At 36.9% G+C, this 13061-nt stretch overlaps 1 protein-coding gene across 1 annotated transcript in view; it reads right to left on the reverse strand.

The window, feature by feature from the left end:
- Window positions 1-610: 610 nt before the first annotated feature.
- The window catches only part of LY75 (lymphocyte antigen 75), a 42477-nt gene continuing 30026 nt past the window's right edge, over window positions 611-13061 (reverse strand). Inside the window, exons 25-35 of the mRNA XM_009996285.1 lie at window positions 10723-10955; window positions 8857-9025; window positions 7571-7732; window positions 6511-6633; window positions 5885-6079; window positions 5302-5522; window positions 4644-4818; window positions 3624-3791; window positions 2351-2473; window positions 1746-1913; window positions 611-795 (exon numbers count right to left, since the gene is read on the reverse strand). Of these exons, the coding sequence (XP_009994587.1) occupies window positions 611-795; window positions 1746-1913; window positions 2351-2473; window positions 3624-3791; window positions 4644-4818; window positions 5302-5522; window positions 5885-6079; window positions 6511-6633; window positions 7571-7732; window positions 8857-9025; window positions 10723-10955 (1922 nt within the window). The remainder of the gene's footprint in view (window positions 796-1745; window positions 1914-2350; window positions 2474-3623; window positions 3792-4643; window positions 4819-5301; window positions 5523-5884; window positions 6080-6510; window positions 6634-7570; window positions 7733-8856; window positions 9026-10722; window positions 10956-13061) is intronic.

Below are 13061 nucleotides of genomic sequence, written 5' to 3' on the forward strand. Positions count from 1 at the left end.
CACAGTATGATCTTCCTACACTGTAAAAAGAAAACTTAAATTCTAATTGGATGGGAATGAATACTTAGCTGTCTGGTAACTTCCTTTTCCCTGCTATATCAAAATTTATAACTGTTTATTACAAAAGTTGCTACACAAAGGCATTTTGTCTCCTATTTATCAACTTTGTGTACAGGACAACCCAACATTAGCAGCAAAACCCTTATAGCATATCAAAATGGTACATCATTTGGCATGAAGTTATTAATGGATAATTGTACAAAGTTATGGAATTCATGCCACAATTCTAAGTGCATTTTTTAAGGTGATATTGCATAAAGTGTTGTTAGAATTAATTATTTCATTAAAAATTATTTCCAGTAGAGAGAAAATACTGTAAATTTTAAAATATGGCAGAACTCCAGAAATTTTGCATCTTAAATGCTTGATGCCAAATGTAAATAATAACAATGGACTTGAGTAAAAATTGCACTTGTATAAAAGAACAAAATTTAGCCCCCATTAATAACCTTCTTAATACTTTACAAAAAATAAGTAATAAAACATCAAGTAATTAATTCCTTATGGCTTCACACAGTGAAGTTGATACTACATTGCCCAGAAGAGTTTCTCAATAGCTATCTTTTGTGAGCACATCATCAGTATCATCATCATTCATCCCTCTTTGGTAACGCACTGTAGAGAAGGCACTCCAGGGAAGACGCTTCTTTTTACAGAGACACCACACTAATCCCCCAATGAAGACCAAGATAATTAGCAGGGCAAGTGCTACAGCCACCCCAGTATGACTAGAACCTGCAACAGAACAAAACACAAAGTTCTGGTAAGAATATTTTGTCAAGGAGGTGATGCTTCAGTAGCTATGCACTAATAGTGCACACATTTAGTTGAAGTTAAGGCAAATTACTTAATTGTTTTTAATAGTCTTCATCCAGTGTTAAGTTAATGTTCCCATACAAGTCAGCATCTACTAGCTTATTTTGATCATTCTGTTGTTAATTTCCTGATCATATTTAGGATGGAAGGGACCTCTGGAGGTCAAAAAACCTATTAGTAAATGCTGCACTCATTTAAAGGTTTGTATACTTCAGAAATCTAATGAATTTCTGGACTCTTGAAGTGAAAGGGATTTATGTTCCCCTGGCACTGAAAAGATCTTGCTGAGGTCTTTCTGAGCAGCATGAAGTTAAATCCATTCCTGCATTTCCACTTCAGAGAAAGTGTAGACAAAATCAGGAAGATTCCACTTGCTTTCTTAATGCTCAGGTAACTGCTTTCTTTCCTGTGCAGAGCAGAGTATGAGGAAGTAACATGAGGCCTGAGTTCTTCTGGAACTGCAGAGCATCATTTTCAGAAGCCTCCCCAAGACTGAAAACAGTCTGTGTACCTGCTTATTTGGCATCTCTTTAAAGCAGAAGCCTTTTCATTCCCACCTATGTAGACCTGGCCATAAGAGGTACCCTGTGCTGAGAAGTGATAGCAACTACTTCATGCTTTTAAGTGAAAATTTAATTTTGGTTCTCTCCCCTATCCTTTAAGAGAATAGTGGGAGCCAGGAGAAGTAACTTCCTAGAGAATTTGTCCCTGAATGCAATTTTATGACAAAACCACAACAGAAGGCTCTTGCTTAGGCAGAGGTACATGATAGGTTCTTTTCTAAATTGCACCTTCAATATTTCAACACAGACTTTCCCCGTTAAAATAAATAAATCATGAACAATCTGCTAAAATCAAGGCTTCCATACCTAAAGGAGCTTTACAAACGACTCTGCTTTGACTACGACTGCAGTCAACTTTGGACCACATGCCAGTTGTGGACAGGATAACACTGCATTTTTTATCGACTTCTGCAGTTTTATTTTCCCAGTTGGCGTAATTAACTGATGAGCCATCTAGCCAGTTCAGGGACTGATCTGTTGGGGAAAAAAAAAAAGCTCAGTGTAGATCACCAGAACAGCTGCAATGTCGCACACAGTCTGACTGATTTCTTTACAGTGCTAAAGAAACTGACTATCCTGCATATCATAACCAATTAATACAAATACAACACTTTTAGCCACCCACCTTCTCCAGATCTTTAGCACTGGATGCATTTGCAGCTTAGAAGGAACCAATGACAGCGCTGGGGGAAATGAATTTCAGTGACACCCGATTATCTTTACTGTGCAACAGGAAGCGATTTCAGCTACAGTGAAGTCCAAAGGGCTTTGCTAAATGAGGGATTCCACCCTCAGGCAGGAGTTACTATAGGCTATCAACACTACAAAACTGTATTCTTATTTGGGGATTTATACACTTGTATTTACCACATGAAACATTAATTTTTATATATGTAGTTGCTACTTCTTACCCTTAGAGCTCTGAGCCAGGCCAAGCCATACGTTCTTGGTGATGAGATCATTTTCCTTTATGTGTGTGCTCACAAATGCATTTTCTTCAGCATCCACAATAGTCAGGAGGGTTGCTGAAGGATCTGAGGGGAAGAGGAAACTGGTCAGAACTGCAACTTTAAAGTAGGTTCTGGGCTTATGAAATTAGCTTGAAGTAACCTGCAGAATGGAGACAAATCTCCCCATTTCCTAAAATACAGCATGTTGTACAAGATGGCTTCAGATGACTGGTTATTCAAGCAGGTCATAAAAAATAAAATGGGAGTGAACTTACTGGAGCTTTGGACTACATACATGAATGATACCAAAAGATACACAACATTCAGAATTACTAGTCTTACCCAAGTTATAAACCCTTTCCAAAAATACAGTTGAACAAAAGCTCAGCATTTTGCTGAGCCAAGTTACTTTGTAACTCAATCTCTTATTGAACCTCAGGTTCTTAGATATGGTTCTATAGCAATTAAGGAATAAGAGGGAGGAAAGCATATATTGGAGACAGGCTCAGAGTGTATCCATGCTTTACAAGTATATGCAAAAAAAAATCCAGAAGCTTAAATTAGAGAAAGATCACTTTCTCTTTCAACAACCAGGCCAGGTAGGACTCAAGACAAAGCTGCACCCAGGACTAGGACTACTTGGATCTTTTCTTTTTCAGTCTACCTGGCAAGTTCAACTTCACATCATAAGATAATTCAATAAAAAAAGTTATGGTAGTCATTAGCTTCTCTGCTAAGAAGGTGACTAAGAATTCTGTACAGCAGACTGCTTAACATCTTCTGGAACAAAATTCCTCACATATCAAAGAAGAGAGAAGCTTTTATAATTGTCATTTTTAGTAACATTATGTGTCTTAATATCTATGAAGTATATGCTTCCAACCATTTGCTAGGTTAGCAACTTCCCTAGAAACAAGCAGCTAATGCAAGGATATGATAAGAAAGCACTGCTAGTAGCACTAACTTTATTACAAACAAATTGTATGCAAATAAAATGGCTTCCTTCAAACTGTAAGCCTTAAATTTCTGAATGCTGTATCAATGCTTATCTGCATTTTACTTGCAGATATCTTTATCAGATGTTCAAAGATAAAGCTTGCTATTACTTTTCCTAAACTAAAGCAGCCAAAAAACTTAAGTATAACCAGTGTAGTTTTTTTGGTTGTTGGGTTTTGTTTATTTTTGAAGAGTAGACTAATTACAAGTTGTAATGTGGTAAAGAGTCTAAACATACTCAGTTTCTGGCAGACTTTCTTGGCATCTTCCGCATTATATACTGAGAAATTGTAGAACGCCATGTCAAAGGCATAGCAATGATCCTTATACTGCACCCACTGTAGGGTATTGCCAACCTGTGGGCATCCTGGGGATCTGCTCACTTGCTTTGGCTTTAAATGTATCTCTGCAAAGACAGAAAATGGCATTATTTCCCCTCCAGGAGTCTGTGCACACTCTTTTTGTAGTAACAGGACAGTAAGTATTAACAAGGACTACCTCTCCCAGCAACCATGGGAGCTCAATCAGCTCACATTCCTTCTTCATGTGATGTAGATGAATTTACTTTAAAAGGAGGATAAGTCCCAAAGGCTTGGGAGCCTTTTTTTTTTCTTGACCTTTAGGGTGCTTTAAAGTTTCGTCCATGTGTTTGATAAAGATTTCCATTCAGAAAAGATACAAACAGCTTGATACTCAAATCAAAAAGTAACCAGGATTGTTTCAGATTTTCACCACTGGAATGGAGACAATCTCCCTTAAGTATTAAAAAGTGTTTTGTTGTCCCTGGTAGACAACTTTTCTTCATTTCTAGTTCTAAATACAACATGTAAAGGTAGAATACATAAAACAACTATACAAAAACAATAAAAACAACACTTACTGTTTGGAAGGCTAAAGCAAATGGCACCTTCAGCAATATCTGTACATTTTGTACGGTTCCAAGATCCTTTAGTATTCAACAGAACACAAGTTGGGGACCTTTTTTTTTTCTTGACCTTTAGGGTGCTTTAAAGTTTCGTCCATGTGTTTGATAAAGATTTCCATTCAGAAAAGATACAAACAGCTTGATACTCAAATCAAAAAGTAACCAGGATTGTTTCAGATTTTCACCACTGGAATGGAGACAATCTCCCTTAAGTATTAAAAAGTGTTTTGTTGTCCCTGGTAGACAACTTTTCTTCATTTCTAGTTCTAAATACAACATGTAAAGGTAGAATACATAAAACAACTATACAAAAACAATAAAAACAACACTTACTGTTTGGAAGGCTAAAGCAAATGGCACCTTCAGCAATATCTGTACATTTTGTACGGTTCCAAGATCCTTTAGTATTCAACAGAACACAATTCTCAGTAGTGTTTGAGTTTTCTAATTCCCAAGGATAGTAGTCGAAGTTGCTTCCATCTGACCATTCAAAATTAGCTTCACTTCCCTAATTAAAGAAAAAGCCCAAACTTTTAAATCACAGCATAAGATTGTGGTTTAAAGCTTGTCAGTCATGAGTCAGTTGCGTAGATCTTGCTTTGCCCTCCTGGGAAAAGGGATGCATAACTTGCTGGAGAGCCAGTTCCAGACAGCCTTGTCTGACTGTATTTGCTATGGAATCTGATCCTAGAAAGGGCCATAAATCTGGAGCCTCTAAAGGCATGTTGCAAACTGTATTTCTTGTGCCACAAGGCATGCTGTCAGATTGTTATATTGTTTTAAAATTTCACGGATTTGGAAAAATATCTCAGTGTGGCTACAGTCATTAAAATTTAATATACTATGATTCTATGTTACATAAGGTTAACAAAGTAAGTAATGTAATACATGGAATTGAAATTTCAAGAAACTGAAAAAAAAATATTTCATACCCTGTGCAGAATATGATTTATCAGCTCTGTTACTGATGTAACCAGCACTATACACTTACATCATGAATTGACAACCCAAGCCACAGAGGATAGCCATCCTGCTTGACAATATCTTCTAGAAATAATTGCTGTGATTCACTGTGCACACTTGCTAAATCACTCCCATTTTGCTTGCATTCTCTCAATGCCTCATACCACGTCAGCTTTTTCTGAAGGATTCTGTATGTCCTGTTTCCATGTGAAATAGACTCGGGCAATGGAGGCTTGTGCTGCTGGGGTCCTATTTCAAAGAATAAGAAGACATCAAGTTCTGTGCACTTCATTCATGTTACTAGGAACATAGAGAAAGCATTAAAATCCATCTATATCAATGCAATCCAAGCATTAAAGTGTTCGCTTCTATCAAGGAAGTTTATCTTTTGCCATTTTGACCGCGGTGAGCAGTTGATGGGAGTACAGCACGTTCCTCCTGATCAGAATATTACAGCAGTGACTGACCACATAACCCCAGAGGCCCACGACAGCTGTGCCATGGGGTTCTCTGGGTGCAAACCCAAAGCCTTTTATAGCAGGTACTGCAGAACTAGGACTTAAATTATGACCCTCATCCAACACTACTTACAGATCTTCTCTTCTGCTTACCCCTTTCAATTTTACAGGCGAGAATACTGTACACGTTATAGTGCTGAGCGTGCCAACTTTGAGAATAATTATAAATATCCCAAAAGCCATCAAGATTTACACCAGCAAAAAAACTGTTCTTCTTTATGTCAGGTCTTCCCAGCCTCCAGTTATTGTAAGTCAGATGAGTTTCATCATACCACTTGAGAACTTTATCTGTGGGAAACATTGCATATTTATTAAAACATTGACATTATGTGGACAAATACCATTTAACTCTGAACATGTTAATGACAATAACAGATATTCACTTGGGAAAAAATGCAGTGACACTTTTAAGTTACTGCAAACCATTTCCATATACAATGCTAAATATGTTAGTGTTACTCAGCCAGGCCCTTTTGAGTCCTGCTTTCCAGGGAAATCAAATATAGACTAAACAGAACATACTGAACCTAATTATCACTCAAGCAGAAAGCATGTCCAGTTGTTTTCTTCTAGAAGATAAATACAAATATAAAGCATTATTATAGGTTTGCCTTCAGTTTGACTTTAGTTGTATATCAAAACATGCAAGAAATTTGCTTCTAATGATGCCAACGTTGTCTCCAAACCAGTTATTAAGAAAGAAAACCCTTAAGTCTTACCACTGTCATCATAAATGACCCCCAGCCAGACCCACATAGCCAGACCACTGAATGAACGAAGCTGCTCAGTTACAAAGTCATTCTCTTCTTCATCTCGAATGCTCAGAACAAATGCTTCTGGGTCTGTTGAAATTTTTTTGCAAATTACTTTCTTACAAAATTCACCTTTCCATTACAAAATAAATTGTGTTTCTCTGTTATTGTTAGTAATTATTACAGATGGGTCAAGAATGTGTAAAGGCTCGTCCTTTGCAACATAGTGACTAAATGAACAGTGTAAAAACAATTTTCAAAGGTATTATCAACAATGCTTCCCCTGGTTTTGTCAATAAGCGAAATACAGCAGTTCTAGAGACATTTGTAGGTCCTACTGTCACTTCAAGTTGTATATGTAGTATAAATTCTCTGCATAGAACATAAAAATATCAGCAATCTTTCATAATTTTCTTGAACTGAATAGTAGAGAAACAGCATTAAGGTTAAGATGACATTAAATTAGTGAAAAATAAAAACAGCTTATGGAAAGATGCATGTCTGAGTTGCCATAAGCACTGGTTTAATATAAAAGGGATGCTGTTCCTAAGCTTACACTTTGTTCAGGATGGACAGGAAAAGCTCATGTGTTTCTGAATTGGACTATTCTGCATCTGTTTACTTTGTTCACCAATGTGACCAAGGGAAAGAAAAAAACAACCATGAAGTAAATGTGATTGTAAAGCCAAAATGTTGCCAAGGGAATGACAATCACCCAAGCTATTTAAAATTTGCATATCATAAAGAAAAAAACCCCAAACCTTACCATTTTTCAGAGATTTCAGAATTCAGTAGTCCCTAGCCATCCCTCTCTCAAACTCTCCTACCCATGCTTGGACACTTTTTATCAGAGTAGAGCAAGGACAAACAGCATTGGGCAGTGCAACACTAATGCACATTTCCAAATTGTACCACCTTTCTCAACACTCACTTTGCTGTCATTGTAAGACAGTGACTCAGATCTAAAGCTCATCTCCCCCAAGCTGATATAAGTCCATAAATATATGTAATATGACAAAGTACTTACTCATTTTCTTGCATAAATGATGAGCTTCTTGAGACTTCAGTTCTCTCCATCTGTTTTTTGTTATCATGAAAGTGTAACAATTGTTTCTAAATGATATCCAGGGTGTATTTTTAATCTTATGTGGGCACTTAATTTGTGTAACTTGTTCTTCTTCAATTTTCTCTATAGAAAGGAAAGAGGACATTCAGGACATCACTTATTAATAACAACACTTAACCTGACACACCACAAACCACTTTCAGGTACCATTTAAAAAACATGCAAGACAACTTAAGTGCCATCCTCTAAATACATTCTTGCTTTCGGTTTGCTCATGATGGTGTAGTTTTTTTAAAGTAATATAACCAGGAATAAGCATTATCAAAGAAGAAAGGTACTTAAACTTTTCACAACTGTTATGTTATAGAGTTTTAAAAATAAAATATATAAAAGTGCTAAACATAAGCTCATGACTAAAAGCTCTTTTTGCCTCTTGGATGAAGGTGGATCAACATAACAAATAAGCTAATTCATACTTGAAGAGTGAGAAGGACTCTTCCTGGAGTTACTCAGAATGCAGGCACAAAATAGTTAAGGATGTCATAACGTCAAGTATACACTTGACTGTGACTCAAGGATGTACAATAATGGTTTAACTGTGTCCCCTCAGGAAACACAAAACAAATTATAATAGTCTTATGGGGAAGAAATCAATGATGATGTCTCAGAAAGATCTTTTTTTAGCTTTCCAAAAGGGGCCCCAAAAGATGTTCTGCTATATCTCTACCTGTCTTGCTATAATTGCTATATATGGGGTTTGTGAACTGCAGATTAATTTACACCTTTCAATTCAGTGTCTACCTGCTGTCTTTCTTCTCTATGTAGTCATGTACCTCTCCCCTGTATAGACTTGTCCGAAGAGATTTCAGGAGGTCCCAATATTATGATGTAAAAAGTACAGAGGCAGCTGAACCTTCTTCCACATCCAAGTAGGAGAGATTAGTATGAAACAATCTCACAGAAACTGCGCAAAGGTAGAACCAGTTGGCAATTTGAAGGGTATACTCTGGCTCAATCCACCCATACTAAATTGATTTGCAAGTAACATGGGGACTAAGACCAACAGGTGCATAACCCCCTATTTGAAGTTTGGTGTTTTGTGAGGTTTTTTTACCTAGCATGCAAATCAGCCTGTCTGTAGAAACCTAAGTTAAAAAAAGCTGTAATTTTGCAGTTACTATCTGGAGTTATCAAATATACTTCATAATAAAATTCAGCTTTTATAAATATAATTCTAGGATACATACTTTCTGATGCATAGCAAATAGCACCTCGATTTTCAGAGGAACAGTCAGAAGTTTTCCAGAAGCCATCAGTGTCCAAAAACACACATTCTTCGCTTGTTTCTTCATCATCATCAGCCCAGCGACTAAAACTAACATGTTTCCCATCCAGCCAACCATAATGTTTTCCACCCTAGCATTGTATAAGTAAAAGGGATGAGCTTACATAGTAAAAAAAAATACAGAAAATAACCTGAAAATATATTTACATTGGCTAGACATTTACAGTGTCTCTGGTGAGAACTGTAAGTGTCCCACTGGCCTCGTGATCTGACCCACTGCTCACAATATAACAAGCTTTAAGTTTTGCAGCTGCAAAAATATGAATTAGCTGAAGTGGATGACAAATGATCAAATGGTGATGTTTAACTACTACACTGATGGGAGAAGGCCTGGCAATGAGATACCCAAGTGGCATAATTTGCACCTGCAAATCAATGGTGGATATAATTATCTGGTCTTGGAAATTGGTAATGTCTGAGAATAAGGCCCAGTCTCAGTTACTCCACACTGAGTTTAAAGTAATCTATTAATTACGTAACTGATTTAATAAATTACATGTGTTCCTGCCCTGGAGGATGCAGGAGGAATAAGAAAACACCCACATAAAACAAGCACACCATCCTTCAGGAATCTTCCATTTAAAAAATTTCTTTAGGAAATCCCCCTGCCACCTTGTAATTTAATTAATCTTTTATCTTTCTTTTGTGTTTATGATTCCAGCACTGGAGTAACAAGTTCTGTTGACCAGTTTCATTATAATTTCTTTTCATCTAATTTTTTTAAATTGTGCCCAAATAACAAAGTGTTGCAATAGTGAAAAGCCAGTGCATGCCTGAGCTGTATGCAGCAAAATAAGTAATTTGATCTTCACCCACAGACTAAGAATCAAAAGAGGAGGCGAAATAGGTTGTTTTGTTTCCCCATCTTTACTAAGACTAAAGGCCCTTTTCCTTTAAAAAATATTCTCCATAAATTATATACTCGTATTTCTATTTTTTTTTCTCCCTACTTTGCCTAGAATACTCAATAGCCCATTACTGACATAGGAAGAACATAACACCACAGGTGCTGAGTGAGCACCATTAATCTTTACAGGTAAGGCACTTCTCAAATAAAATTATCTCAGGACTCATGCTTGACAAAAAAGATAAACCCTGTAAGCAAGCCCAAGCCATTTTGTCAACAGCTGAGAAAGTTCCCAATGCACAATGAAGATCTCCAAGGGGAGAAAAGGCAAAACAATACCTGCTACATTGACATTTCCAAAGATAAACAGAAGAAAAAAGATAAACCCATTAACCTGTCTCAGGGATGTCTCCCTCTAACTCAAATAACATGAAGTAACAACAGAGCCTAAGCTAAGCTTCAGAAATGGATCTCCAGAGGTGTTTGGTAACTAAGTTTGGATTTTATTTGCCACCTCTAGTTTTTCCTTTTTAAAACAGATGCTGGATTGTCTTTCTAGAGTAGTACTGTAAAGAGTGGTGATGATATTAAGTGGCAACACTAATTACTCATTTATTAACAAATGAGACAAAAATGGTACAGCAATCAATTTTGCTGGTATCCAACAAAATATCCCTTCCCCCTATAATTTAAAAGAATTGTCTCCTCATCATCAATCAATCCAGTGGAGTTTGACAACTATACAACTTGGAGAACTAAAGATGTAGAACATTAATCCTGAGGCCCTCCAGCTGGTTATCCCTATGTGAAAACAATTACCCCAGAAATTAATTTTTCATTGCATTTCTTTCTACTAGTTTCTATTTCACACAATTCTGAAAGTTACCTTAAGCCACAGTCTGAGGGGAAAATAAAACTTACATCTCTGCTGAAAAGCCCAGTCCACAGTGGGTAATTATGAAGGGCAGCCTGGACAGCAAGAAAAGCCTGCTGGAACTGATCTGTGATGCTAACCAGCTGCATCTTGTTATTTATACATGCAGCCATTGCATCATTCCAGGACAAATTTTTCAGAATGACCATGTATTGAACATTTTGATAGTTCAGTGTTTCATTAAGGACTTGCTCTGTCTGGTTATCAGCAGCTCCTGTACCTAAGAAAGAAATCCAGTTAGAAGGGGGTTAAACAGTGAAGTACATTTTAAACTTCCAATTTCTACATAACAAACAGAAAACCCTGTTTGAAATCCTCTTGGAAAAAAAAAAAAAAAAAAAAAGAAATATTTCTTAGATAGTAGATTATGGTAATTATTATAGTTAGAAGCAACAATCTTTGACACTTTATATAGAAAATACATTTTCAAAAAGGATTATTTTCAGCCAATGTATTTTTATAGATCTTTCTCTCAACTTCAGTTCACAACTTTTTGCATTTTTTTTAACTAACTGCTAAGTAATGTTAATAATTCTATTTATTGAATTCAAAACATTATATAACTTTAATTACATACATGAAAGGGAGACAGTCACTGCTCTCTGCTGCAATACAGCAACAGATTACTTGACTCATTTATCTCTGTGGAGCCTGTGGATTTATGCTTATGCAAATCTAATGATCCACAAAACTTGTCTGTGTTTATCTTGGAGTGTACAGCACTGTCCCAGAATTCCTTAATGCCACCCATGGGCATACTGGGAATTGATTTTGCCTCCACATGTGCTTAACTAATTGCAGAAAATCCACCTTGCATAGGGAGGGGTATAATTCACTATTTGTGCTCTAAACCCAGAGTGTTATCAGTTATCAGCTCATGCTGCAAGCACAGAGCTCAGCCATGCACAGCAACCAGCAACTGCAGTTAATTAAAGATGCAAACATTTCCACGGGTGGTAAATTCAAGCATGCAAACCTGATAACGCCAAAAATCTTATACACAACCAAAAATAAATTGGTTCTCCAAGAGGGAGAAAATCTCTGACATTTAAAATATCTCAGGCACAAGAAGGCTCACTGAGGGGAAGGGCTGGGCTGGGGGAGGGGGGACAGGAGTGGGAAATCTATAAATAACAGGATATAAATGGCTGACAGGGCCATTTTTCAAAGAAGACAAAAACATAATATTAATTTGATATTTACATGCAATTTACAGCTTTCAATAGATCAGAAAAGTGACAAGGCTGAAACAGATTGTTTGAAGTGGTTTGTGTCTGCTGCCAAATGCTTTCACTTAGTAAACAGCTACAAAAAAGAACCATGGTGCCATCACACATCAAGGGGTACCACACTGGAAACAAGGTAGTAAGGAAAGTGCCTATTTCTGAAAGAAGTAATTGCCAGTGATTAACATCTCAAGTTCTGCAAATCATAGTCACACCAAGATTTCCAAGGAACCTGAATCATCTTTTTCCCCAGGATAAAGCCCTAGCCAGGCAACCTGGACTCTCTCACAGCTCTCCCTGCACTCTGCTGAGGTGCTTTCCAACCTGAATTATCCTTAGATCCCTAATACAATTATAAGACCAGACCATGCCAGGACACATTCTCTGGCAGCCCAAACACCTTTGTCATTACACCTTCTATAACTGTGGCTAGGAAGAAGTGCTTAGGCATTTTAGTCAGCCCAGACTAATAATATATTGTCCTACACAGATACAATGTCAACCTCCTGTTAAAAATTCCCCTTTCAAATATTTTTGTCTACATCTCTTCCATCCAGACTTGACACTTGAAATTTCTGAAGTATTTGGCATGGAAATAAAAAAGATTTTTTTGTGTTAAATGATGGGTGGGGCAGGGAATCTCTTTTCCTGTTGGAGAATGAAGGTGGGCATATACTTGGGTGTTTTGCACACCTGTCTTTTTCCAGAAGATAGCATGTTATTTACTTAAAAGGATTATTTACAGAGGAACACACTCAGAAGTGGATTCCTGAACATTTGCCCATAACAGCAATTTAATGTGTATAATAGCTATGTATGTTTAATCCAATTCCAGTAACTGGTGTCAACCAACCCATATGGTTACATCAAAACATTATTTTTAGTTCAGATTCAGAAAACCGACTCCCAGCAACAGATCTGTATGAAGCCAGGGAAAGCTGCATCACTCCAAATTATCACTTTCCATTTGTGCCCTCAAGGTTTGCTCTGGGGAGACTGATTTCAATGTTAGGAGTATATGATACCTCATATTCTGATAGTGCTTGAAAACACAGGATGTATTTGAGTAAGATAGAAACACTGTAAGGTTCCTTCCCAGG

This window comes from Chaetura pelagica, unplaced genomic scaffold, assembly GCF_000747805.2.
Source record: "Chaetura pelagica isolate M959 unplaced genomic scaffold, ChaPel_1.0 scaffold3, whole genome shotgun sequence".
NCBI classification, from domain to species: Eukaryota; Metazoa; Chordata; class Aves; order Apodiformes; family Apodidae; genus Chaetura; species Chaetura pelagica.